Here is a 24950-nt window from a genome sequence, read left to right on the forward strand (position 1 = left end):
ATCGACATAGTTGAGCGAATTAAAAGACAACGGCTACGCTCCGTCGGAAGGAACAAGTGGAGAAGGACCTAGCTTCGCTTGGAATATCCAATTGGCGCCACGTAGCGAAAAGAAGAAACGACTGGCGCGCTGTTGTTAACTCGGCTATAATCGCTTAAGCGGTGCCTACGCCAATTAAGAAGAAGAAGAAACTTTACTCAATCCATGAGATAACTAACACTAGAATTAAATTCATATGCTTATTAGTTAGCCTTAACATTCAACAGCCGCGAGTATAAATTTGGATCATTAGTTTGCAAATTATGCATATCATCTTGAGTGAAACAACTTGTGTTATTGTAAAAAAAAATGGTGAAAAATAAATTTCGCGCGGTGATAAAATATTGCTTTTTCAAGGGAAAAATACAGTTGAAGCAAAAACATAGCTTAATGACGAGTTTTCGAACACTGACCCAAAAAAAATCAACTGGTGAAATGAGCCCCGAAGATGGTGCACGCAGTGGACCCCTAAAAGGGGTGGTTACCGAAGAAAATACCACAAAAGTCCACAAGAAAATAATATAATTAATACGGTTAACCGTAAAGTGAAGTTGTTCAAAATAGAAATATCTCTAAAGATAAAAACTGAATATTTACATAGTATAGTCTAATAATCCACGAATATTTTTATGAAAAAGAATCAGCTCCACTCGAGCTCACCTTTTACTAAAAATAAGAATGGGTTGATAGTTCGGAGCAATGCTTGGAGATGATTAAGCCTAATTAACCCAAGTTTTTGCATCGATATATGATAATAGATGAAACATGGCTCCATTCTTTCAATCGACAGTCATCCGAATGGGATACACACGATTAACTCGCTCCAAAGCGTGGAAAAACGCAATAGTCGACAAGGCGTCCGTGTTTTGAGATGCGCATAGAACTATTTTTATATTTTTATGAAAAGTGAAGTTTGTCAACAGCGTCAATTACATAGTGTTGTTGTACCGTTTGAAGGACGAAATCGTCGAAAAAAAAATTTGAAGTAAAAGAAAGTTGGAAGGTCGCAATAATCAGTGTATCACCCTTGAGGGCACTAAGTTGAATAAAAAAAAAAACAAGAAAAAACGTTAACTTCGGCTGCACCGAAACTAATATACCCTTAGTAACTATGTGTTCAGTTTGTAAGGAAGCTATATGCTATAGTAATCCGATCTGAACAATTTCGGAGATTATATTAATACCTTAAGCAGTAATCCATGTCCAATTTCGTGAAGATACCACGTCAAATACGAAAGTTTTCGATACACGCCCTTGATTCCGATCGTTCGGTTTGTATGGCAGCTATATGTTATAGTGGTCCCATAACGGCAGTTCCGCCAAATAAGCAGCTTCTTTAAGAGAAAATGACGTGTGCAAAATTTCAAAACGATATCTTAAAAATTGAGGGACTAGTTCGTATATATACAAACGGATAGACGGACAGACAGACGGACATGGCTAAATCGACTCAGCTCAACATGCTGATCATTTATATGTATACTTTATAGGGTATCCGGTGCTTCCTTCTGGGTGTTACAAACTTCGTTGCCAACTTAATATACCCTGTTCAGGGTATAAAAACAATTTTACCAAAATATGTAGGCTTGGACTTTTCAATTGACTTGTTATATTATTGAAATTCAAAGACAATCAGTTCCTGATAATACTGTAGCTTGTTGCAAACTATATAAACTATTTTTCTGAGTCTATATATGACTATCTTAAAAAAGGCAGATAACATAAGAACTTCGAAAGCGGTCAAAGTCGTAGAAGAACGAATCGACCGGGAATCGTTGTGAAATAAAAAAACTTATCCTGGACAATACATATTTCGCAAAACCCCATAGCTTGCATTATCAAAGACGGTTGGGGACTCAGCTCGTAGAAGCGACACACTGGGCTCTGGAAGAAAAATATCAAGTGGAAACCGAAAGCAGTACTATACTATCTTATGTATGACCTCTCTTAAGGACAGCGTCTCAACTCAACTCGAGGGTTCAAGGAGGTTACACCACGCGCTTGAAATTTTATAGTGAAGAATGAGCTACGGTAGCGTTACCAAGCTAAATTTCTAAGGGGAATACGGGAAGCTGGAGATACAATTCCGCTAAGTCGCCCCAGAGATCTTCGTTTGTGTTCGACCGTTTGTGACACCGGGCATACCACAAAGTGTTGATGATGAACAGACCAAAAAGCTGCTACTGTTAGACAAAAAGATGCTTAGTAACATTATATGATCCCTACAGGGAACCTACCCTTAAGGACCCACCTTCCGAAAATGGAAAAGTGGATTTGGCGAAACGCAGATCATGCTCAAAGGATGATGAGACACTGGGACATTATCTATGAAAATACCCAGCCTTCAGCTGGAAAGGAAGGCATATATTCCAAGGCTCCCGATTTAAATGTGGTTCAAAAACAATGTTTCGGATTTTATACCAACGGAAGATTGGGTATCTGACGGTTTACACCTCAGCCAATTTGAATACAAGTTTATAGTTCGCATAAGATGACAGAACTTGCCCTGCTTGACATTCAAATATTGCATGTTGAAGCGAGCACATGTACCATGAGTGACCAGATCGTCTCAGGTCGTGCTGGAAGGAAATTGAAATTTGGAGGATGGAGTCATGTGTAGAAGTTTACGCAAGTGAGGAAAGTTCTCTGATGACCATTCATTTGGGAGTGGACAGAAACGATTATTTTACATATGGCTTAAGCAGCTGACCACTTCCGTTCTTAGAACAAATACCTTCTGAGTAGCCGAAAAATATCCGTTTGGAGACGAGCTAAAGTGATAAGGCGAACCATCCCTTCTATGGGTTGTGGTTGGGTTTTGAAAAGCAAAAAACAGCATCGGAAGAGACTTAAGTAATCGAGCAGGTACACTTTTCTATAAGAGTGTACAGCTGCAAGCGTATGCCGATGATATTGTTATCATTGCCCTCAACATCCGCGCCGTCAGTTCTGCTTTCTCCAGATTCGATAAGGAAGCAATGCAAATGAGTGTGGTAGTGAAAGAAGACAAAGCGAAAAATCTCCAGTCGTCGTACTCGAGACTTGGCTCCCACGTCACTGTTTACAGCCATAACTGCGAAGGTGTAGATAATTTCCTCTATCTTGGAACCAGTATTAACACCACCAATAATGTCAGCCTCGAAACCCAACACAGAATAACTTCTTCCAACAGGTGCTACTTTGCACTGAGTAGGCAACTGAGTAGTAAAGTCCTCTCTCGACGAACAAAAGCCAAACTCTATAAGGCACTCATAATTCCCGGTGTAGAGGAATGGGCGATGATGAGTCGACGTTACGAGTTTTCGAGAGAAAGATTCAACGAAAGATTTATGGTCCTTTGCGCATTAGCCACGGCAAATATATCGCATTCGATGAAACGATGAGCAGTACGAGATATACGACGATTTCAGCTATTTAAGAGATAGCCGCTGCGCTGGATAGGTCAAGGAAAAGGAAAGTATGCGACGCAGTATCCGCCGAGGAAAGCAGAGGAAGAGGAAGACCTCCACCCCGTTGGAAAGGCGAGGTGGAGAAGGACTTGGCTCCGCTTAGAATCTCCAATTGGCGACTATAATCGCGTAAGCGGTGTCTACGCCAGTAAAGAAGAAGAAGGCTTGTAGCCATTGAATAACCCAATTAAAACAAATTTTTTCAGATTTTTCTGTGTTAGTACCACAATTTATTACCACGTTTATACCACGCATTAATCGAATCCGCATCGACTCAATACGCTTTCTTGCCAAGTGTTTATGCAATAGACTTAAAACCGTGTTCAGTGCAACCGCTTTGTAATGCATGTCGAATCAGCTATTTTCTGTTGATATTCCTTCATTGGTATTAAATTCACCGAGATGAACGGAGAAAACAATTCTAAAATCTTGCTTTTTACTTTAATGAAAGCGGTGCAAAGAAAGAGATCTATTTGTATAAATCAACATTTGACTGCGGATTCAGATATATTCAAGTTGCTTGACAAAAGAAAGGAAAACTTAAAAGAATTTTGGGTTTCACACAGCAATGTTCCAAATTTATTTTTAACAACCAATGTGCCGCGAATTCGTAGTTTACAGAAAAGGAAACGAAACGACAACTTTTGGTGGACCCTCAAGCAGCCAGTAAACGAAGAGTGCTACTTCGAAGCGTTCCGAATGAGCAAGAAGTCTTTCTTATTGCTTTGTGAAAAACTGGATCCTTTTCTCAGAAGGGACTGTGAGCCGTGCGTCACTTTGCCTCTTCCAACAGATAAACAAATTGCAATCTGTCTATACAAATTAGCATCTTGTGCAGAATATCGGGTTGTCGGTGATGTTTTTGGTGTACATAAAAGCACAGTTCACAAATACTTTCATTTAGTAGTGAGTGCCCTAATACAACTGAAAAATGAAATGATCAAGTTTCCAAAATTGGAAGAGGCATTAATAATTGCAAATGAATTCGAAAAGAAGTCTTGTATTCCAAACATTATTGGTGCAATTGATGGTAATATTCATCGAATAGCTTAAGCTGGTACATAAATATATGTAGCTAGTAAATCTATAAATTTTTCAGGTACCCATGTTCCAGTCTTGCCGCCAAGTGATGGATTCTTAGATTTTATAAATAGAAAAGGATGGCCTTCGATTGTAATGCAAGGGGTCGTAGATAACAACTATTTGTAAGAAGATTTGTAGTAAAACGTACATTTTGGTGTAAATTATTAAACATTTTGTTCAATTAATACAGGTTTACAGACGTCAGCGTGAAGCTTCCAGGTAGTACTCACGATGCGACGGTATTTAAGGAATCAGGATTATTCAAAAACTCCTCAACCCGTATTCCAATATACACAAAATTGGTAAATAATATTGAAACGCCTCTATTTCTTGTTGGGGACCCTGCATATCCTCTTCTTCCATGGTTGATGAAGCCATTTATTGGCAACTTAAATGCTGAAGAGGAATCGTTCAATTGCCACTTGAGTTCCGCACGAATAGTGGTAGAAAACGCATTCGGCAGATTGAAAGGACGCTGGCGATGCATTGCAAAACGAATCGATGTCGACCCTGCTTTCGTTCCACAAGTTGTTCTGGCTTGTGCAATTCTACACAACTATGTTGAGCAGCAGAAGGAATCATATTTGGAGTTCTGGTCCCAATCCGTCCAAGAAGATATACATTACCCACAGCCACAAGATACTATTACAAGTGAGATGATTAGCGAAAGAAACATCCATCCCAAAGATTTGCGAAATAATATTAAAAATTGGCTGAAAGACAATTATCCTTTACGAACATCACATTTCTAACAATTTTTTCCTACTCATAAACATTTCAGTTAGCGGAATCATACTATTGAATATACTCGTATTATTATATTAATTATATGTATGTGCTAACCCCTATTTCCTTAATATAAGAAAATCGCTGTGTAAACTTTAACAATTTCAAAACGTGTATTAGAAAATTAAAGAGCTCATACAATTCATTAATTAATATGATTTAAAAAGTTAACAGCTAATATCAAGGTCATGTTATTTAGCTGGAGATGACTGCGGTGTGGATGCAAAAATACCATTACATTCCGGAGTTGGCGCATCGGCTTGAGAAGTCAAAAAATTACTGAACAATGAATCAGATAGCACTGCACTACGTGATGGAACCCCAATTTGGTGGGGATACCACATTGATGTAAGTGATGGCGGCTGGATCATGCTGACCATGTTTGAAAACATATTAGCTGTCTCACGACGATCCTGTTCCAGCATTTTGGCTGTTTCTACGCGATTTTTTTCCAATAATTTTTCCATGGTGCTTAAATAATTTGTGTTCTGCTCCTTTAATGCGCCGATTAAATTGTCCTGAGTCTGCTTCCAGTCTTTGGTAAAAGACTCCATTACCCTTTGGGAGGTTTTCTTTCCTGAAACTTGAAAATGATTGATCAATCAAAACTAGAAGTAACCAGGTCTACATACTTGGATTTTTAAAAGTTTTCGATGAACTTGCTTGAATTTGAGGGGGTTCAGATTCAGCTATACCATTCTCCGAATTATTGTGTGAGGTGTCCTCTCCCTCTGTCGCTATTGCTGGGCGATGGCTTAAAACTTCATCCAGTAGGTCAAAATATTCGCATGTCTGTCTTTCAGCGCCACTGGTGTTATTATTACGCTTTACTTTATAGTATTCACTTTTTAATGCCTTAAACTTCGTTCGTATTTGTACTGCATCCTTATTATGTCCCTTTGCCTTCAGTTCTCGAGCCACTTCTTCAAATACATTTTTGTTGCGTTTTACCTTACTATCAAGAAGTTTCAACACATGGTTCTCTTTAATTACTGAAAGCATTTCAGTTATTTCTAGATGCTTCCATAAATTTCGCTTTTTTATATTATTTTCCATTTTTAATAAAATTTTTTCACTTTGGTATAAATAATGCGGACAAATCGAAAAGCTCAAATAAATATACGCTTAACTGACAGAGCTGCCGGTTTTCAGTTATTTGCAAAAAAAATAAGTTCTTAGCAAAGTTTTTCAATAAATATTAATTGCACAAGTAGAAGTCAAAGTTAATTGTTGCTTTATATTTAGATTTGGTTAAGATAAATACGAAATAACACAATTTACTAGATTTTCCAGTTTGTTCATGATATAGAATTATGCATTTTCAATAAGAAAAATATCTGGCAGCCCTGTTCACTTGACTGCCATAAGGCAATCAGCTGATTTTGTCTTTGTTTCGATAACGTGAGGTGTTTATACGCACCTTCTAACCGAAGCGAGAAATGAAATACCGATTGAAAAATGAGTGCGAGTGAACACACATGATCATTTCAAAGCGTCTTTAAAATGAGTTTATACATACGTTTTGAAGTATAGTGTATTCGGTGAAACCGTATTATGCGTTCGTATAAACAAGGTATATGACTTGATCAGACGTAGTTTTCTGGGACATACCTGTGGTACTGTAGCTAAGTAACTCCATGACTTACATATCTTAGAAGTTATAGCATAGCAATTATGATTATAATTCATTCATATTTTAATCGAATTCATTCTCAATTAATTAATCAATTAATTTTTAGCATTTGTATACCCTGAATAGGGTATACTAAGTTTGCAACGAAGTTTCGCAGAAGGAATCGTCGGAGACCCTATTAAATATATATTTTGAAATATTGATCTGAAATTTTTTACATTTTACAGCAACCTTTTTTATTTGACGAGATATCTTTACGAAATTCGTAACGGTTTATTGTCTAAAGTAGCTGTACAATATTATAAGAAATTGTTCAGAAGGGACTAATATAGCATATATCTTCCATACAAATTTATCGATCAAAATCAAGTACTGAAAGAGGAAACTTTTGTATTTAACAAGAGATTTTGAACGGATTATTATAGCACTTAACTGTCATTCAAACTGACAAATGAAATCGAGTTAAACATCCTTTAATACCTTTTATGCTTAAAAAATGTACCTGTGAAATGTGTTATAGTTCGGTGTAGCCGAAGTTAAAGATTTTCTTTTTTAAAGAATTTTTATAAATTTTTTTCTTTTCTTTTGGAAAATTGTATCTATCTTTTTTGCTTGTAGTTCCTTTTGTTTTTCAAAATTTTGAAGACTCAAAATGAACCCTGATAGTTTTGAATTATGAAACCAGTTCTCACGAGTTACAAGGATTAATTTCCGATAGAGGTATGCTAAGACTCGAGAACGATTGAGAATTTTTATATCCCATCCCATTTATTTATTTTCTTTTTACCCAAAATGCTACTTTTCTCAACACAAGCGAACTCTTAATGACTACCACAAAAACGGTACAATTATGCAAGAGTCAAAAGTGCGTACTAGCTCAACAAAATTAAATCATGCCAATTTGCCCCGAACAATTTCATTATTCAACAATCATTTATTCAAAGAAATATTTTTCCTGTGTTTTATACTAAAATTTTCCTTGCCCGGACATTTTTACATTTATTGTTGCTAATGCATTTCTTAGATTTGCTCCTCAAGTACTTGGTCTTAACTAAGAAATGCACTGTGCTGTGCCACTTGCTTAAGAGTAAATAACAACAAGCTGAGACAGCAATAAATGTTTTACAGGAACAATTTGACAATGCACGTCTAACAAGATAGCAGGTCTTTAGCATACAAAGCGAGTGGATGCATTTCGTTAAATGAATAAATAGAAGCAATGACGGACGGACTGACTGACTGACTGACTGATAAAGTGAACGCATGTTAAATGCTATGTTTGTTATGCAATTGTCCTGTTGCACAAATTGCGAGTTGCATTTTCTTGTTCAACGATGTCGCCTGCTGCCAGTTTGTTGAAACAGCTACAGTTCGCCATTTCCACGCTCTGTCACTCACAAGGAAGAAATCTAGCTTCGCAAGAAAAACAAGTTTTTGAGCAAATATATGCATTTATTATTCACATTTTGCATTTCTACTTCTTGAAATGCAGGTGTGTAAGTTTTACTATTTTATTTTTTTTGAATGACTTGGAAAGTCAACAAGTACTAACTCAAGACTGACCTGAAGTAGTGAAATACATCAATTATTCATTTCACCTTCCCAATTAGACTCCGCCTTAGTCGGTCTCAAGCCTGTGTTGTAAAAGGATGAGGCACCCCGATTGACTTCTAGTAAGATTCTCGACAAGTAGAAGAAAAAAACACACAAAGCGCTCTGCGCCCATCCACCACTAAAAAGGAAAACATCAAGAGCGAAAGTGCCAAACAAAGGATTAATACACCAAGTGATACATACGTAGGTGGAAATCCACCCATATGTCACGGATTCTGTAGGTGCCAACCGACTCACAAATGCACGAAAAATTTCGTCAACCACGGTAAGAGATGAGTCAGTAGGAGACAAGAACGTTGTCCGAAAAACAGGCAAAAGCTTCGGGTCGCTAGACGAGCAGGGCGGATACTGGCTGCTCGATACAGTTGAAGTAACATTGATACCCTTCTCGAAAATGAAAAAAAAAAACGTTTACTTGACTCCGGAACACCCTAAGTTACTACATGCTTAAAAAGAAAGAAGCATCGCGCCTCTTGCAAATGATCCACTGCGCAGGGTGGCAACGTACGATCAGTTTCAGGAGAAAAAAATGACCAGTGATGATGTTAAAGATTTAGAAAGCCTTACGAGGAGGTGAACCTAAGCGAACTACAGGTATACTACAATTGACGCCAGGGGGGTTTCTCTGTAATGCGATACGAATATGAAAATGTTCGCATCTTCCATTTTGGTACTCTATAATTCGACAATCGCAGTAAATTTTGAAATTTTCGAATTTAGTTTTTCCCTTTCGCATTAGCGGTACTCTGCTTTGCTAAAGCAATTGTCAAACATGCGTTATATTCGTAATTTTTGTGCTACAAGTATAAAGAAGTCGCATTGCTTGAAAATGTAAGTTTCAAATATAAATTAGTTGTTTTAATTGCTACTAAAATATATAACGCCGTGCATATGAACTATTTTGCACAAATTTACAGGGAAGCACCGAAAATAAAACAACAAACTCAACCAAAGCAATTTGAAATTCTCGTGGATTTCATGAAGGCGCATCCCGATTTATCGAAAGGATCACTAAAAACACCAGGCGCCAAAAATACCTCCGATAATTTATGGAAAAATTTAATTTCCCATTTAAACGCAGCTGGGCCACCATTGCGCGACATTGCGGGGTGGAAAAAGGTAATTCCAATAATTGCACAGATAAATTATAAATGTGATTAAATGTAATCAATTAAAGGTTTGGGCAGACTATAAGATTCACTTAAAGGCAAAAATGCGACGAAACAAAAATAATATTTCGGGAACTGGAGGTGGTCCCTCACTTTTCATACCCTTATCACAGTTAGAGCAACAAGTGAGTGAGTTATTGTCAATAGAGGAATCAATAAATGGAATGTGTGGTACCTTGTCATTCGGTGCAGCTACAAGTAGCATGTCGAAGGTAAATGCAGACCCTACCGAACCAAATACACAATACAGGGAACTACCACAATGTTCCAAAGTGGCATGCACACCTCACAAAAAACAGCAGACCTCTTAATACACAAGAAAATGAACTACCACATTGTTCAAATGTGACGTACCCACCGCGCAAAAAGCAGCAGACTCTGCTTGAAAAACAAGTCGAAAACCAAATTATATTCCACAATAACTCTATTAAAGTGTTAAACGATATAAATTTTAATATAAAAAACATTTTTAAAACATTGAAAACATTGAAAAAAAGAAATAAATTATAAAAACGGAGACTAACCTTTGAAAAGTTAAATAACTATATAACTGCGAGAAACAGAATTAAAAACTACAAACTTAATCTGTAATTATTTAAATTTAATTTTCGTTATTACAATGAAATAAAAGACTGGATTTATTAATTTGCAAATAGTTCATTTTAATTAAGTTGAGTTACGAGCATTTATCATATTTGTTTTAATATTGTTCCTAATGTTTCTTGCAATAGTTTATACTTTGACATTTTTGGAAGTAATGCCAACTATTAAATAAAAAGAAAAAAAAGCAAAGGTGAAGAACACTGTTAGTGATGCGTAAGCAATACAGAGTATCAATCGCCTATCGCATCGCATTGGGCTTTCGAATCGCATTATCTTTCGCATCGCTTTACAGAGTAAGCCCCCAGGAGAGGTGTCAATGTTGAAGAATCGTTATATGAGTAGACGCTTTTCGACTTTTCGAAATAAAAATTTTTATTTTTTCAAAAATCAATTTTTACCTCGTCTAACGTCTCTCATACAAGCTTGACCTGAAACGGCGAATTATGCTCGTATTTTCTACTTTTTTTTTCACCTAACGGTTGTACATATGTATCACCTAAAACTAAACGATATTGATATAGGGTTATATATATGTATAGTATATACATAAATGATCATTTTGACGAGAAAAGTTGAAATCCGTTTGACTGTCTGTCTCTCTGTCCGTCCGTCCGTGCAAGGTGTAACTTGAGAAAAAATTGAGATTTCTTGATGAAACTTGGTCCTTAATATTAGTATATAACTTACCACTTACTTTTTCACTGACTCCGGAAGGAAAATTTTCGTAACTCAATGGTTTATCAAAAGGGGGATCACAATTTTATTTGATAAAATTATAAATGTTATAATAAAAAATCTCCCTGGTCGAATACCAGTGGAGGCGCGAGATTGTATGTTTGTAAAAAGGAATGAAATTGATGGACTCCCTGGTCGGATACCAGTGGAGGCTGTATTACTAGGTTTACACAATTATGAAAAGGAGACACTCGAAAATTATATGTTGATCGAACTGCTGCGCCGAAGATCGCCAGATGAAAAAAAAAGATGTTTTGCTGCGTGTCGAATATCGCCAGATGAGAAAAAGGTGTTTAAGCTGCGTGCCAATATGGAAAAAAGTATATAACGTCCGCCGATGTTTACGTACCGAAAATCGTGATCGAAGTGGCGGTTCACTTCCAAGACGAAGCTTTTTGCTCGTTCGGCGGTGGTGGATTAGCAGCTGCGTGTATTGGTGTGTGTGTGGTGTTTTCTGCTGCTTCCAATGGATGTGTGGTGTGTGGGGAAACTGCTGTCTTCAGGTGTGGTGTATGTGGCAGTGTTGCTTGTGAGTGGTGTGTTGTGTGATGTAGTGGCGCGTGAGGGCGGGAAGCTTAACTCATTTAGCCAATTAGGTTGCCGAATATCTCCCTTCCGCTTTTTTGTTCTTTATTCAATGCTTTTTAAAGAAGTGTTACAGTAATAGGGTTTAGTTCAAATATACGCCGTTTCGTTCGTTAATCTGCTTCCATCTATACGGCAACTTCAGAATGTCGCCCTCGTAGATTTGCGAAGAACTGGGACCGCCACTTTTCACAAGCTTCTCTTGAGTTCAACTTTACACCAACAAGGGCGTTCCGGGCAATATGGTGGATGCGATGCAGTGGTATGGTCGTCAATCCCGGCTTGGCCACTGTTTGGAACGATTCACCGGCCTTCGATCACAACCGTTTTCACTTGATAATGTCGTATGTGATCCTTTTATCATCGCCAGTCACCATACGCTACAAAAATGGGTCGAGTTCGTTCCGTTTCAGCAGCATATCGCAGGCGTTGATTCGATCCAGAAGGTTTTTTTGCGTCAAATCGTGCGGCACCCAAACATAAAGCTTTTTTTGTATCCAGCTTTTTTCAGATTGTTTAAAATGGTTTGGTGACTAACTCCTATCTTCTGGGCGATGTCACAAGATGCCACATGCCGGTCTAACACGATGTTTTCCATGATTAGATCGGTATTCGTCGTCACAGGTGGCTTATCCTTGGTGTCGTTTTCACCCGCTCTGATTCCTCCAATGCCATCCCCCAAAACACCATTAATCTCACGGAACGTTTCTCTAGCGGGTTTGCCTTTACCGCAAGAAAACCTTAAAATAACGCGAATTTCGGCGTTAGTGAACTCCAAGTTTACACGTCTATAACTGTTGAACGCAATATTCAAGACCTTTCCAAAGATGTATAGTATTGCAGGTACGAGCTCTGTAACGCATTATGCATAGCCGCTTAATTCAAAAAACAAAAAGGCAGAAGGGAGATATTTGACAATCTAATACAAAACAATTTCGAGTTCGTAGATGGGCGTAATCGGACCACTCCCACAAATCGGCATTATCCGAAAACGTAAGAAGTTATACCTACAGTGTGAATATTGATGAAATCTGGCAACAACCACGCCTACTTGCGATATAGGAAAACTTTAAATTACACTTGATTCGTTTGGTTTCCAGTACACAAATCAAGAAGAAATTAATATAACGGGATAAAAATTTGCACAAATAATGCCTTTAGTTTATGCCACCTTATGAAAAAGTTATGCTAAATCCCATAAAAATTGTTCAAGCCTCTAGGTACCGAATATCTAGACCCGGCTAATATCAGGATTTTCGAACATCTGTCTGAATTTACTCTACATGATTGATTTTACACGTTAAAGTATTTCCCTTGATTTAAATCTGGCAAGTTGCAAGAGTATAAAATATTCGGTTTCACCCGAACTTAGCCCTATCTTTCTTGTTAATTATTGTCATACTACAATTAATAATGACATTTGAAAAAATCTCAAATTAAAACTTCGAAGAGAAATATTTCGATTTTGGTGGCTAACTTCGACAAACGGAAAAATTATGTTTTTCTTACGAGTATGACTCAAAACACCGAAAAAATTTGTTTAATACAACACCCATCCTTGTTTTTTTCAGTGCTTTTTATTGACGTATATGCGATATAATCGCAAATAGAAGGGAAAAATTTAATATATTGGATTTACGAGGGAAAAGTCAGTTTTTATACTGTTGCTCCCAAGTGCCGAATATATGAACCCTATTGAAAACTCGTTTTTGATGAATATCTGTCAATCTGTGAGATATATGTATTATAGAAGCACAGAGAAAATTCTTATGCAATCCCAGCACTCGTATATCTATTAAAAAGTATCTCTAACTTCTGGTTATTTTTATACCAGATATATCGGGAAATATATGAGTTATCTAAGTGAATTTGGTGGTAAAAAAGATGAAATCTCGTGAAAACTTACCTTATTCCCCCACATAGCTAATATCAAAATTCTTAACATTCGGTCTTTAGTGGTTCCATAGTCGTTATACTTGTAGTATGTGAGGTATGTAATAATATGTAGTAATGCCAAAAGTAAATAGAATTCAGTACGCTACATCTATCTCCCCGGTGGGCTTATTACCGTCCAAAACGACTAATATTTAAGATAGATAAATGTGAGTATTTTTTTTATTTAATTTGTATTTTTTTTATAATTGTTAGTAATAGAGAACAAAAACATGAAACCAATGAATGGTATACCTCATTAAAAAATTAAAGTATATGAACAAAATTTTTGTATTTTAGTTTATACTAAAAAAAAATATTTTCAAATAAAATTTAATAAAGAGTACTTCATTTTATTTCTTTTCTTTTCTCCGATTGCGATTAAGCGGTTCGCTATCGCGGCGTCTATTTCTTGTGTGTGATCAGAATTGCGATTTTGAGGGTCAGAACTTATTTTAAATGTTATGCAGATGTTACGTAATGCCGCACAAACAAATTGCCACTTTCGTGGGATGATACCTTCCCTTCTTGCCATGTCCGAAATTTCTCCACCGTCATTTTAAGATTAGAATGCTTCATATGTTTGCCGCTCCGTGCACAGATGCAACGATTCGACCCCTGATATTGCGTGTATGAAAGCTTTATCTCCATTTCCAATACTTAGGTATAACATGTACCTGGTATCTAATCGAAGCTATCATAGTCTCAGAGCAGTGGAGCGGATGCAACTATGAGAACTGCCCCCGCCGCGGTGTCGAAAATCATGCTTGGCGACTTTAATGCTAAGGAAGAGAAAGTAGTAGGCACAACGGGAAATTCAGCCTCCAAGATGAAACATTCCCAAATGGTTTGAGGCTGATCGACTTCGCCAGGGTCCGAAATATGTTTATGTACAGTACTAGACTCCAGCATAGGAAAATTCGTCAAGCTACCTGGCTGTCCCCGGATCGAAATTCACGAACCAGCGGAGTTGAAACAGACTGCCTACTTCGCAACGTTACAATCGACCAGAACACGTGTGGGATGGGCTAGATACCGAGAGTTGAAAAGAGAAGCGTTAGGCATTTGCAGACAAAAAAGAAAGAGGCCGAAATGCGGGAGTACAAAGAGCTAGACAAGCTGGCTTCTTCGAAAAGATGCGGCGACTAACCGAAGGTTTCAGGAGCGGAGCATACTCTTGTAGAACCCCCAGAGGTGATCTTGTGACTTATGTCCAAATCATACTAAAATTATGGAGGGAAGAACACTTCTCCTGCCTTTTGAATGGAAGTGAATTCATAACACCAATCAATAACGATGGAGTAGACGTTCCATTGTCCGACCATGATGAAGTTGGAATAACAATTACTCGTCTGAAGAACAACAATACGGCGGGGGCCGATGGATTGCCGGCCGAGCTATTTAAACACGGCGGCGAAGCACGCGTCAGCTTCTTTGTAGAATATGGTCGGACGAGGTTTCAGGCAAGGCAACTCCATTTCGTGCGACTTCTTTAGTCTGCTCTTGCAGAAAATAATAATAGCTGCAGAAGTGCATAGAGGAGGTACCATCTTCTATAAGAGTTTACAGCTGTTTTTGGCGTACATCGTTAACACCGATATCATTGGCCTTAACAACCGCGCCGTTAGTTCTGTTTTTTCCAGAATGGATAAGGCAGCGAAGCAAATGGGTCAGGTGGTGAACGAAGGCAAGATGAAGTATCTCCTGTATTCAAACAAACAGTCGGCGCACTCGCGACAAGGCTCCCACGTCACTATTGACAGTAATAACTTCGAAGTAGCAGATAATTTCGTCTATCTTGGAACCGACAGCAACAACAATGTCAGCATGGAAATCCAATATAGAATAACACTTGCCAACAGGCCAATGTCAGCTAAGAAACTTAAAAGTTTAAAGAAGATGAAGCAGGCTTTAGCCGAAAAACTTTATGCAATTTAATTTTTCACGAAATGATATTTTATGCTAAGAGAACTTTCAAGTATTTCCATTCAACTTCAAATACGGCATATCTACAAAATCTCGGTCAATGGACTGCAGTTTCCTGTAAATCAAATGCCATTGTACCCTAGACAGCGTTTGTATAGCGAACTGTGAGTATGTAGAAGTTAGCAAATTCAAACAAAAATCGCTACCAAATCGACGGAGAGGTGAACTGATTATTGAAATTATACCGTAGGAAAAATATGCATGAACATGCGTAAACTAAAATTCCGTGAAGGATTTATTTAATACCGGGATAACAAATAAGAAAGGTCTGTAACTGACCTTAAAGTCATGAACATATTTCCAGGTTTCAGAAAAATTTTACAAAAACTTTTACCATCACATTCGATAAATATAGGCAGAGCTCTGACCATTCAAATTAGTTTTTCGATTGTGCTAATTTTATTGCCGTAAAATAAAGATGCTTTGAAAAATTTTTTGTTCTAAATCTGGTTAAAAGTGTTGAAGTAGTTGTTGTGGATTTCCATCTAAAACTGGACTATGGCACGCTTATTTTCCAACTTTCGTAACGATTTATTTATAAACTTTTATACTCGTGTCTTCTCGAACAATTTTATTTATATAATAACTCTATATAAATCTCGAATAGTCATAAGGATTTTAAACACAGTTAGGTTAAAAGCCTATCACATAAATCTATTATCATCTGTTAATTTTCTATCAATTATTTGTAAAATTTCCAATATTCCTACTAGGCAGTTACTGTTTTGTTGTAGATACCCACAAAAGTCCATCTACACAAACTCATACATTTACAAGCACCATTGCACTTGTGTACAAATATAAGTAAATTCAGACATACATATATATGTATGTATATATAAGCATATGCGCCTGGACAACAATTGAGTGCCGTTAAATGTAAACAAATGAGTTTGCAAACAAACACGTCGATGAATAGAGAGACAAGATAGACTTTTACATGTATAATACCATCAACAGACAAACAGATAAAACTTGAACCGGCAGACACTTCGACTTCTGAATACAACAACAGCATTCGGAAATCCAGCACTCAAGTCATAGTTACATATTTTCTTATCCAGATATGTCTCGAAAGAGAAGAACTGTCTTTCAGTCGGTTTGCCGCGCTGGCGGTTCGTTATCCAACTAGTTAGTCACTTCTTTATGCAGTAAGTCAGTCAACTTGTCAGTCAAGTGGTTAGCGTTGACAAAGTTTACATTGCGTTACCAGCACAAATAGTGGCGTCAATTGAAAATGTCAGCAACATTTTTTGATTTCCCCACGGAAATTGATGGTATTTGCCCACCTGTGTAGTCAAAATGTAGTGAGCGCTGAACAAAAGAGACAGGAAGTAAGTGAGTGAGAGCAAAGTATGTAGATATTATGTACAAGTAAGCATATTTGAGCCTATATGTACAAGTGTGTATGAATAGAGTGCTAAACTTGGCGAACTAGTGCACCAGGGCATTATAACTTTATTCGCATAACAGTTTACAGTAGCCAACTTTTGGTATTGATATTGCAATGCACTTGGATATATGTATGTATGTACATATATAAAACACATTAAGACCTTCATTAAGTTATTAAATAACCGTAAAATTAGAAGATTTTATTCGAATTAGTAGAAAAAATATTTTATTCTTTTAAGGCGATATGTTTTCATTTTAGTTAGCCCTTGAAATATCACACAGCTTTGCGCCCTATGAGAGAGGAGGAGCATATATAACACATATAACATATATAACAGTTCACATTTTACAAGTTTATTAAAGCAGAAACCGCAGCAATCCTATCCCACTTTTTTGGCAAACAATACTTCATTTTTCCAAATTTTTGGTTTTAATATAAACATCAGCCAACATTTTTTTCTCTACCGATGATTCCCAATTTGACAGCAGATTTATTTTGTACATACTAGGCGTGTTTTCTTTGACCATAATAAGCTAATAGCTAAATCGTTGACGAAAAAAATGTAGTGTGTTTAGTGGTGCTTATTTCATATTTTCGCGTAAAAATGAACAGGTTTTACAATGCGACAAGACAACCCGAATTACTAAGTTTGTAAACGGAATATATAATATATGCTATACAAATATATGTATTTATTTTGTTCATTTGAGGTCTAGAATACAAAATACTGAAAAAAATATCCCTATTTTGTTTCAATACCCATCGATAAAAATCTATAATTTTAGTTTCTTTACATTTCAATCTATCAATATAAGATTTATGATTATTTCAACCTAATTTTTCTTGCAAAAATTTAACTATTTGCAAATGAAAAAAAACTGCCTTCATGGCAATATCCCTAGCTCATACAGTGCAAACCAAGATAGATTTTCACAAACCAATTTACTATATAGTAAATATTTTGGCTAAGTCTTCCATATTAAATAAAATATTAGCTTACCGTGTTGGCCAAATAAAACTCGACTACTCTTATATTAATTAATATTCTCTGCTTAAAAGATTAAATATAAATTGTATTATGATTTGATCACTCATACGCCATGCGCATCGTTTTTTTAAGTAAGGATAAGTTTGAGTAACAATTCAAAATTGCAAGAATATATATAAAATACATACATTTGGTCGATTCTTATTTGAAAAAACTACAACTTACAAACCAATATATCCAGGGCCATATTAAGCTAATTTATTAATAAAGATACCTTGGGACTGAGCTATTGAGAAAATAAGTGTGATAGTGATACGATGATATAATTGGTTAAACACTTAAAATATGCACAACTTTTGAAATAACTTTGAAATAAATCCGACTTTGATTATTTCCAATAGAGAGAGAAATATATCGACTATTTGTCTTATAAATAAAATAGCATATTTAAAATTAAAATTTCTTTATTTTATTAATATATTTGTCTTTTGAATTTCGCGGCTATGTACATAGCGCTTTGTATGTATGAGCTCGTATCTGGAAATACTATACACCTATGAAAGGCCTCGACATAGCCTACAAAACGACGCTATGCATGATTAGTTTAGATATTGCGTTCAACAGTGACGTTCAAACATGGAGTTCACTAGCGCCGAAATTCGCGCTATTTTACAGTTTTCCTTCGTTAAAGGCAAATCCGCTAGAGAAACATTCCGTGAGATCAATGGTGTTTTGGGGGATGATACTCTATCACTTCAAACTGCGGTATGCGAATACCGATCAAATCATGGAAAATGTCGTGTAAGATCGGCATGTGGCATCTCGTGACATCGCCCAGAAGATGGGAGTTAGTCACCAAACCATTTTAAACCATCTGCAGAAGGCTGAATACACGAAAAAGCTTGATGTTTGGGTGCCGCATGGTTTGACGGAAAGAACCCTTCTGAACCGAATCAACGCCTGCGATATGCTGCTGAAACGGAATGAAATCGACCCATTTTTAAACCGGATGGTGACTGGTGACAAAAAATGGATCACATACTACAATATCAAGCAAAAACGGTCGTGGTCCAAGGCCGGTGAATCGTCCCAAACAGTGTCCAAGCCGGGATTGACGACCAGGAAGGTTTTGCTGTGTGTTTGGTGTAATTGAAAGGATTAAGACCAACCCCAAAGGGACAGGGTCGATTTCTATGTCTGTGTTGAGATCGGTTCTATTCTCAAACCACTCTCTCGAAGCCATATATAGCTTATGGCTCCTTGATCTCGCTAAAAGGAATAAGGAATCTTTTATTTAGGAGTAAAAGTGCTTGCCGATAAGGTTCCTCAGTCCTCTGCAGCCTGGTCACTCTCTAGTCGTGAGTGAGCAGAGGAGGATTGTATTATCGCAGCATCTCCTCAATTTGTTTAGGGGTGTAGTTTACGACTGGGCGCCAGATGCGTGCTCGAGGGGTTAGATCCACTTTAACCGCAGCCTCGAATATAGCTGCGTTCCCAATTTTCATCACTCTGCTGACATCGTATTTGTAAAGGTGTGCCTATCAACGGTCGGTAGGTTCCTGACAATTCCTAATACCTTACCGCCTCTTTTGGGGAACTCGTATATTTGCAGTACTGTTATTAGAAGGTGGTTTCGTCCTCCTAAGTAATGACTGTTCGCCCGTGTTACTGTCGTCTTTCGAGGAGGCCGGTTTCGATTTAATTTCACCCACATACCTTTTAGCGCTTTTCTAGTTCATTTAGCCGTTATCGACCTCAGGGAAAGGGAGGCTCCTTTTATTGTTCCAAGATTGTCTCAAGAATGAGAGTAGAGTAAGGGTTGACTTACGTCCTTATAAGACAACAATCGTTGTGATTTACGTGAGTACCTGCCGACGACGGCCTTACCTCACCGTGCTTTTAAAAAGCACATAGATCAATACAATGCGTTGATCAGCGTCGCAAATTATAAATGCATTTTGCACGTATTTTTTGGTTCCAATTGTTCCACCTTGGTCGGGTTCGAGGCCCGTCTAGAACCTTTGATGTACTTTGGATCCGGCACCCAGCCGCGGTGTGACTCCACACTAGATTGAATTTTTCAACCCTACCTTCCTTTAGGTTTAAACCACAGGCTCCACAAATCTCCACAAAGGGCCAAACTCAATGAGCAGATTGGAGTAAACTCCAAGGTCTAACTTACTGCCTTGGTACCTGGTTGAAGTCTCGGGTAAGACATTGTAGCGTTTACTACTTTTAGTTGAGCGTCCACATCTCAATGACTGGTGACATTTGTCGCTTGAGCTTCAGGTGTCTTTTCATTATTTAGAAATTCATCAATTCTATAATATCATTTCAAGCTGAATATTATAGCACTATTTCTGACATAGACTATACTGACAAGGCAAGGCCAAAAATCAGAAACAGTGCATATGGATTTTACTCGCCTCTTTCGACAGGCTTACCTTACCGCGGGCAAGTTCTAACCTCTGCCCGCTGGGACAGCCCTTATGAGACAAGAGTGCTTTACGTGAGTACCTGCCGGCGACAGCCTTACCTCACGGTTTCCTAGAAGCACATAGATCAATACAGTGCGTTGATCAGCGCCCCAAAGTATAAATGCATTTAGCACGTATACTTTGGTTCCAATTGGTTCAGGCGCATAGGGACACCTTAGTCACTTTGGTCGGGTACGAGGCCGACCTAAAACCTCTGCCGTACTTTGGGTTCGGCAGCCGGCCGCAATGCGACCCCACATTGGACTCATATTTTTCAAACCTGCCTGCCTTTAGGTTCAAACCACAGCCACCACGAATCTCCACAAAGGGCCAAATCCAATGAGCAGATTGGAGTAAACTCCAAAGGCTAACTGCTCCTCGTGGTACCAGGTTAAAGTCTTTGGAAGACCATGTAGCTTTTGCTACTGCAAGTTGAGTCCCTAAGAACTCAAATGGCTGGTGACATCTGTCTCGTAATTCAAATGCCTTATACCGGGAATAAATATAAAACGTATAATAATCATCTTACGCAGTGCGGTTAAAGTTAACCAGAAGAAGTAAAGAGGCTTTGGTCTCAACTTGCACTTACTACACCAAGTTGATGATGATCGTGGCCCGCCAGGGTTTTAACGGGACGGAGACAGCCTTGGTATTAACGCACCAGACAATTCTGCAGAGTGTTATCTCAACATACTAAGGAAGCAGAACATCTCGGTTACCAATTCTGGTTGCAACTAACCAAATACGTTACGTCATATTCCGTTTCGGTTCGTAAGCGTTCTACAAGGCCGTGAAGACCGCAGGTTATTTGGCGTGCGGGAACAAACCTGTCTTACATCCCCTGTATAGCAAGAACTATTGAAAAGTCAAAAGTACAAAAGTACAAGTTAAATAGTCAGACATGGATGACCGATAATGGGCAGACATGCTTATATCCATAGAATTCTAAGAATCATACAATTCGTTAAAAATATTTATTCAGATAGAGAAAACTTTGCGGATAGCTCTTTTTTAAAACGACGGGAATACTAATTTTTTGCTCAACACCTATTCTCAAGATAGGATTTGTTTTTGTTACTTGCAATTAAGGCTTCAGATGTTAATTTTTATTTAATTGACATTGCTCTCATATGTGCCCATTATAAATGCATAGACTTCTAATTTGGCTAACGATTTCTGTATGTTTGCATTATTATTGTTGTTATAAAAACATTTGTGCATCCTTTCAAAAGTTGTAATGCTAACAAGTCTTTTCCAAATCGTGCGTAATCACATGTCAGCCATTAAAAGGCTCAGGAAAATACTCACAACATGGCCAAACCAAAAAAACAACAAAACCAAAAACCATACTCACAAACAAACCGAAGAGAGGAAATCATAAGCAAACTAGAGTAAACAAGATGTCGAAAAATTCTAAAACCGTAACTAACAGTCATCGATGAGCACATGCCATACGACGCACAACGCAAAACTATTTGGACATTTCATCGGCATGCCAGGCCGTCTGCCTACTGAGCTTTAAGATTTCAATTTAAGGCTTTGACATACTTTTTAGCCAACACACGTCTACACACAGTTTCGGAGCCTATAGCAACACCATATACCTATGGATTTATATACGTCTATATGTACAGATGTATTTTCACGCAGTTACTCCACAATTTTCCCGCTGCGTCCGGATCCTATACGTAGTAGGCACCATGCTGAGCCGTTAGTGTGCAGTGTGAATGGTTCTTTGTAGTAATCATTAGAAAGTTTACCCTTGTGTATATCTGCACTGTAAGTGCTTCATGAATATTGAAAAACTTTGCTGGTTCGTTTCTGAGCTCCAACGTCGCACCGTATGCACATCCTTTGAATTCATCTATCGACACCATTGATGGCAACACTGATGGCAGCAGCGCTGCCCTTACTAATGTGTGCCTGTGAAGTGACACACATGACAAAATCGAATGTTCCACCAAACATGTATGCGTCTGTATGTGTGAGAGCATAGAAATTCCGACAAAATTGCATGCGTACGTCGATACATACATCTAGGAACAGATAGGAATCTGTGAAAAAATGTTGCAGCGGGTTTAAAGTCTGTGTTCGGTGTGACGAGGGCGATGGAGTGTCATTGAAAGCTGGTTGGCAAAGTTAAAAGTAAATGTGCTGCACCGCAACTATCGGAATGCTGTGTGTGCGAAAGTTTCCAGTGGTTAAACAAACCATTAACAACACCACAGCACCGCAGATTGCAGACTTACGAATCGGGAAGCGATACACATACTATTGGTGCAATCATCAATAGTAATGCATAGCGAGACACACGCACTCATATAAATTCATTTTATTATCATCCTTAAATATTAATAGACTTTGAGATTCTCACTTCACTCCTTTCATATATTTTTGATATTTATGATATTTTATAAAAGTAAGCCTTTACGCTTTTCTCTTGTACATATTTCAGAGGTCGCGTTAAAGGAAACGGGCAGCGATTCGATTTGGAAATAAACTCCGAGCACGAAAGTAAATTTTTAATTTTAAGAATATCTTCTTCTCTTTAACAACCACCAGCACTACTTTATTTACATTTAGAGTTATTGGTACTGCATGTCGACATAGAAGTTATTATTTGGTTCAAAATTCCGGCTTATAATTGCTCTTACCTCTCATAAATCAGTATTCACCTTCTGAGCATACTTCCAACAAATCAGTCAGTCATAAAAAGGTGGATTAAAACTTGTCTGATGGCTAGATTAGGTGAAAAAGCTGATTCTCCTTCTAGCAAGATAAGAGCTTTCGTCTTGCAGTATGGATGCCTCTTGGACAATGTCCAGTAAGAATTCCTACAATTGCGACTAACGAAGTGTTATTAAGATGTAGATCTTATGTACTTTACTCTAGGCTAAAAAGATCTCGCAGTCGCACGGGAGCTGGTTATCGTTCAAAGCCTGCAAAAAAAACAACGGAGATACAGTACGCTCCTACTCGGATGTAACTAAACAAAGACTGCCACCTCATCAGTTTTGCAATTTTCAACTATTGAGCTATGGCAAAGCATACAACTAAATCCAATATATATAAAGTTGTCAAATATCAGCCTTCCGTTTTTTGGCTCATTGTTCAATGCTTTAAAAAAAAGTGTTATAGTGATCAGATTTAGTTCAAATATGCGCCGTTTCATTTGGTAATCTCTTTTCATCTAGACGGCAACTTTCTCTCGTAGAAGCCCCCCTTCTTATTTGCGAAGAACTCGGACTGCCACTTTTGACTAGCCTCTTTTGAGTTCAACTTTACAACAAGGGCGTTTGCCATGGACAGGAACAGGTGGTAATCACTTGGCGCTATGTCCGGGCTATATGATGGATGCGATACAACCTCCCGCCCGAGCTCCCGTAGCTTCTGATCAGTCATCAACGAAGTATGTGGTCTGACGTTGTCCTGGTGGAACACTACACCCTTCCTGTTGGCCAATTCTCGACGCTTCTGGTCGATCGCCTGCTTCAAGCGGTCCAGTTGTTGTAGATGATAGAATTAAGCGTCTGGCCATATAGGAGCAGCTCATATTGGATGATTCCATTCCAGTCCCACCAAACACACAACAAAACCTTTATGGCCGTCAATCCCGGTTTGGCCACTGTTTGTGACGATTCACCGGCCGTCGACCACGACCGTTTTCGCTTGATATTGTCGTGTATGATCCATTTTTCATCACCAGTCAGCATCCGTTTCAAAAATGGGTCGAGTTCGTTCCGTTTCAGCAGCATATCGCAGACGTTGATTCGGTCCAGAAGGTTTCGATTTTTTTGCGTCAAATCATGCGGCACCCAAACATCAAGCTTATTTGTGTATCCAGCCTTCTGCAGATGATGTAAAATGGTTTGGTGACTAACTCCCATCTTCTGGGCGATTACACGAGATGCCACATGCCGATCTAACTCGATGTTTTCCATGATTTGATCGGTATTCGTCGTCACAGGTATTCCGCCGGCTGGCTAATGCATGTTGCCGTTTTCTTCCGTTCTGAATATTCGAAACCATTCCTCCGCAGTTCGAAGGGATAGAGTACCATCCCCCAAAACACCATTAATCTCACGGAACGTTTCTCTAACGGATTTGCCTTTAACGAAGGAAAACTTTAAAATAGCGCTAATTTCGACGTTGAATAACTCCATGTTCCATCCAAACTAATCATGCATAGCGGCGTTTTGTACCAAAGATGTATAGCATTGCCAGATAAGAGCTCTGTAGCGCTTTGTACATAGCCCCGAAATTCAAAAGACAAAAAGGCGAAAGGGAGATATTTGACAACCTAACATTAGCAGAAAAAAACTGTCTAGAGTAGACTCTGCGAGTTTCCAAGTTTTCAGGGATGCAGTTGAAGAAGAAGAAAATTTTCAGATGTTCATGTTAGAATCCTTTTATTACACCTTGGGTCTTAGGGTGATCTTCGCAGCAATTCAGTTGCCAGCTAATCTTTTGTATCC

General features: G+C 38.1%; 2 protein-coding genes across 2 annotated transcripts; one reads left to right on the forward strand and one right to left on the reverse strand.

Moving 5' to 3' along the window:
• Positions 1 to 3865: 3865 nt before the first annotated feature.
• On the forward strand, positions 3866 to 5624 carry LOC120769671 (protein ALP1-like). The gene is made up of 3 exons (XM_040096790.1): positions 3866 to 4518; positions 4588 to 4693; positions 4762 to 5624. Exons 1-3 carry the CDS (start codon positions 3891 to 3893, stop codon positions 5321 to 5323), a joined length of 1296 nt encoding a protein of 431 aa, XP_039952724.1. The 5' UTR covers positions 3866 to 3890; the 3' UTR covers positions 5324 to 5624.
• Positions 5549 to 6910, reverse strand: LOC120768749. Its single transcript, XM_040095521.1, has 2 exons — positions 5990 to 6910; positions 5549 to 5940 (listed from the first exon to the last, which is right to left on the reverse strand). The coding sequence occupies exons 1-2, from the start codon at positions 6411 to 6413 to the stop codon at positions 5549 to 5551; spliced, it is 816 nt and encodes a 271-aa protein (XP_039951455.1). The 5' UTR covers positions 6414 to 6910.
• Between the last annotated feature and the right edge of the window lie 18040 nt (positions 6911 to 24950).

This window comes from Bactrocera tryoni, chromosome 2 (assembly GCF_016617805.1).
Source record: "Bactrocera tryoni isolate S06 chromosome 2, CSIRO_BtryS06_freeze2, whole genome shotgun sequence".
Taxonomy (NCBI): Eukaryota; Metazoa; Arthropoda; class Insecta; order Diptera; family Tephritidae; genus Bactrocera; species Bactrocera tryoni.

Excerpts from the sequence above, each read along its gene's own strand:
- LOC120769671 (XM_040096790.1), top strand. The coding sequence starts at position 3,891 with ATGAACGGAGAAAACAATTCTAAAATCTTGCTTTTTACTTTAATGAAA. Across the intron at positions 4,519-4,587 it reads CATTATTGGTGCAATTGATG|GTACCCATGTTCCAGTCTTG; the intron begins GTAATATTCATC and ends TAAATTTTTCAG. Across the intron at positions 4,694-4,761 it reads GTCGTAGATAACAACTATTT|GTTTACAGACGTCAGCGTGA; the intron begins GTAAGAAGATTT and ends CAATTAATACAG.
- LOC120768749 (XM_040095521.1), bottom strand. The coding sequence starts at position 6,413 with ATGGAAAATAATATAAAAAAGCGAAATTTATGGAAGCATCTAGAAATA. Across the intron at positions 5,941-5,989 it reads GAAAACTTTTAAAAATCCAA|TTTCAGGAAAGAAAACCTCC; the intron begins GTATGTAGACCT and ends ATCATTTTCAAG.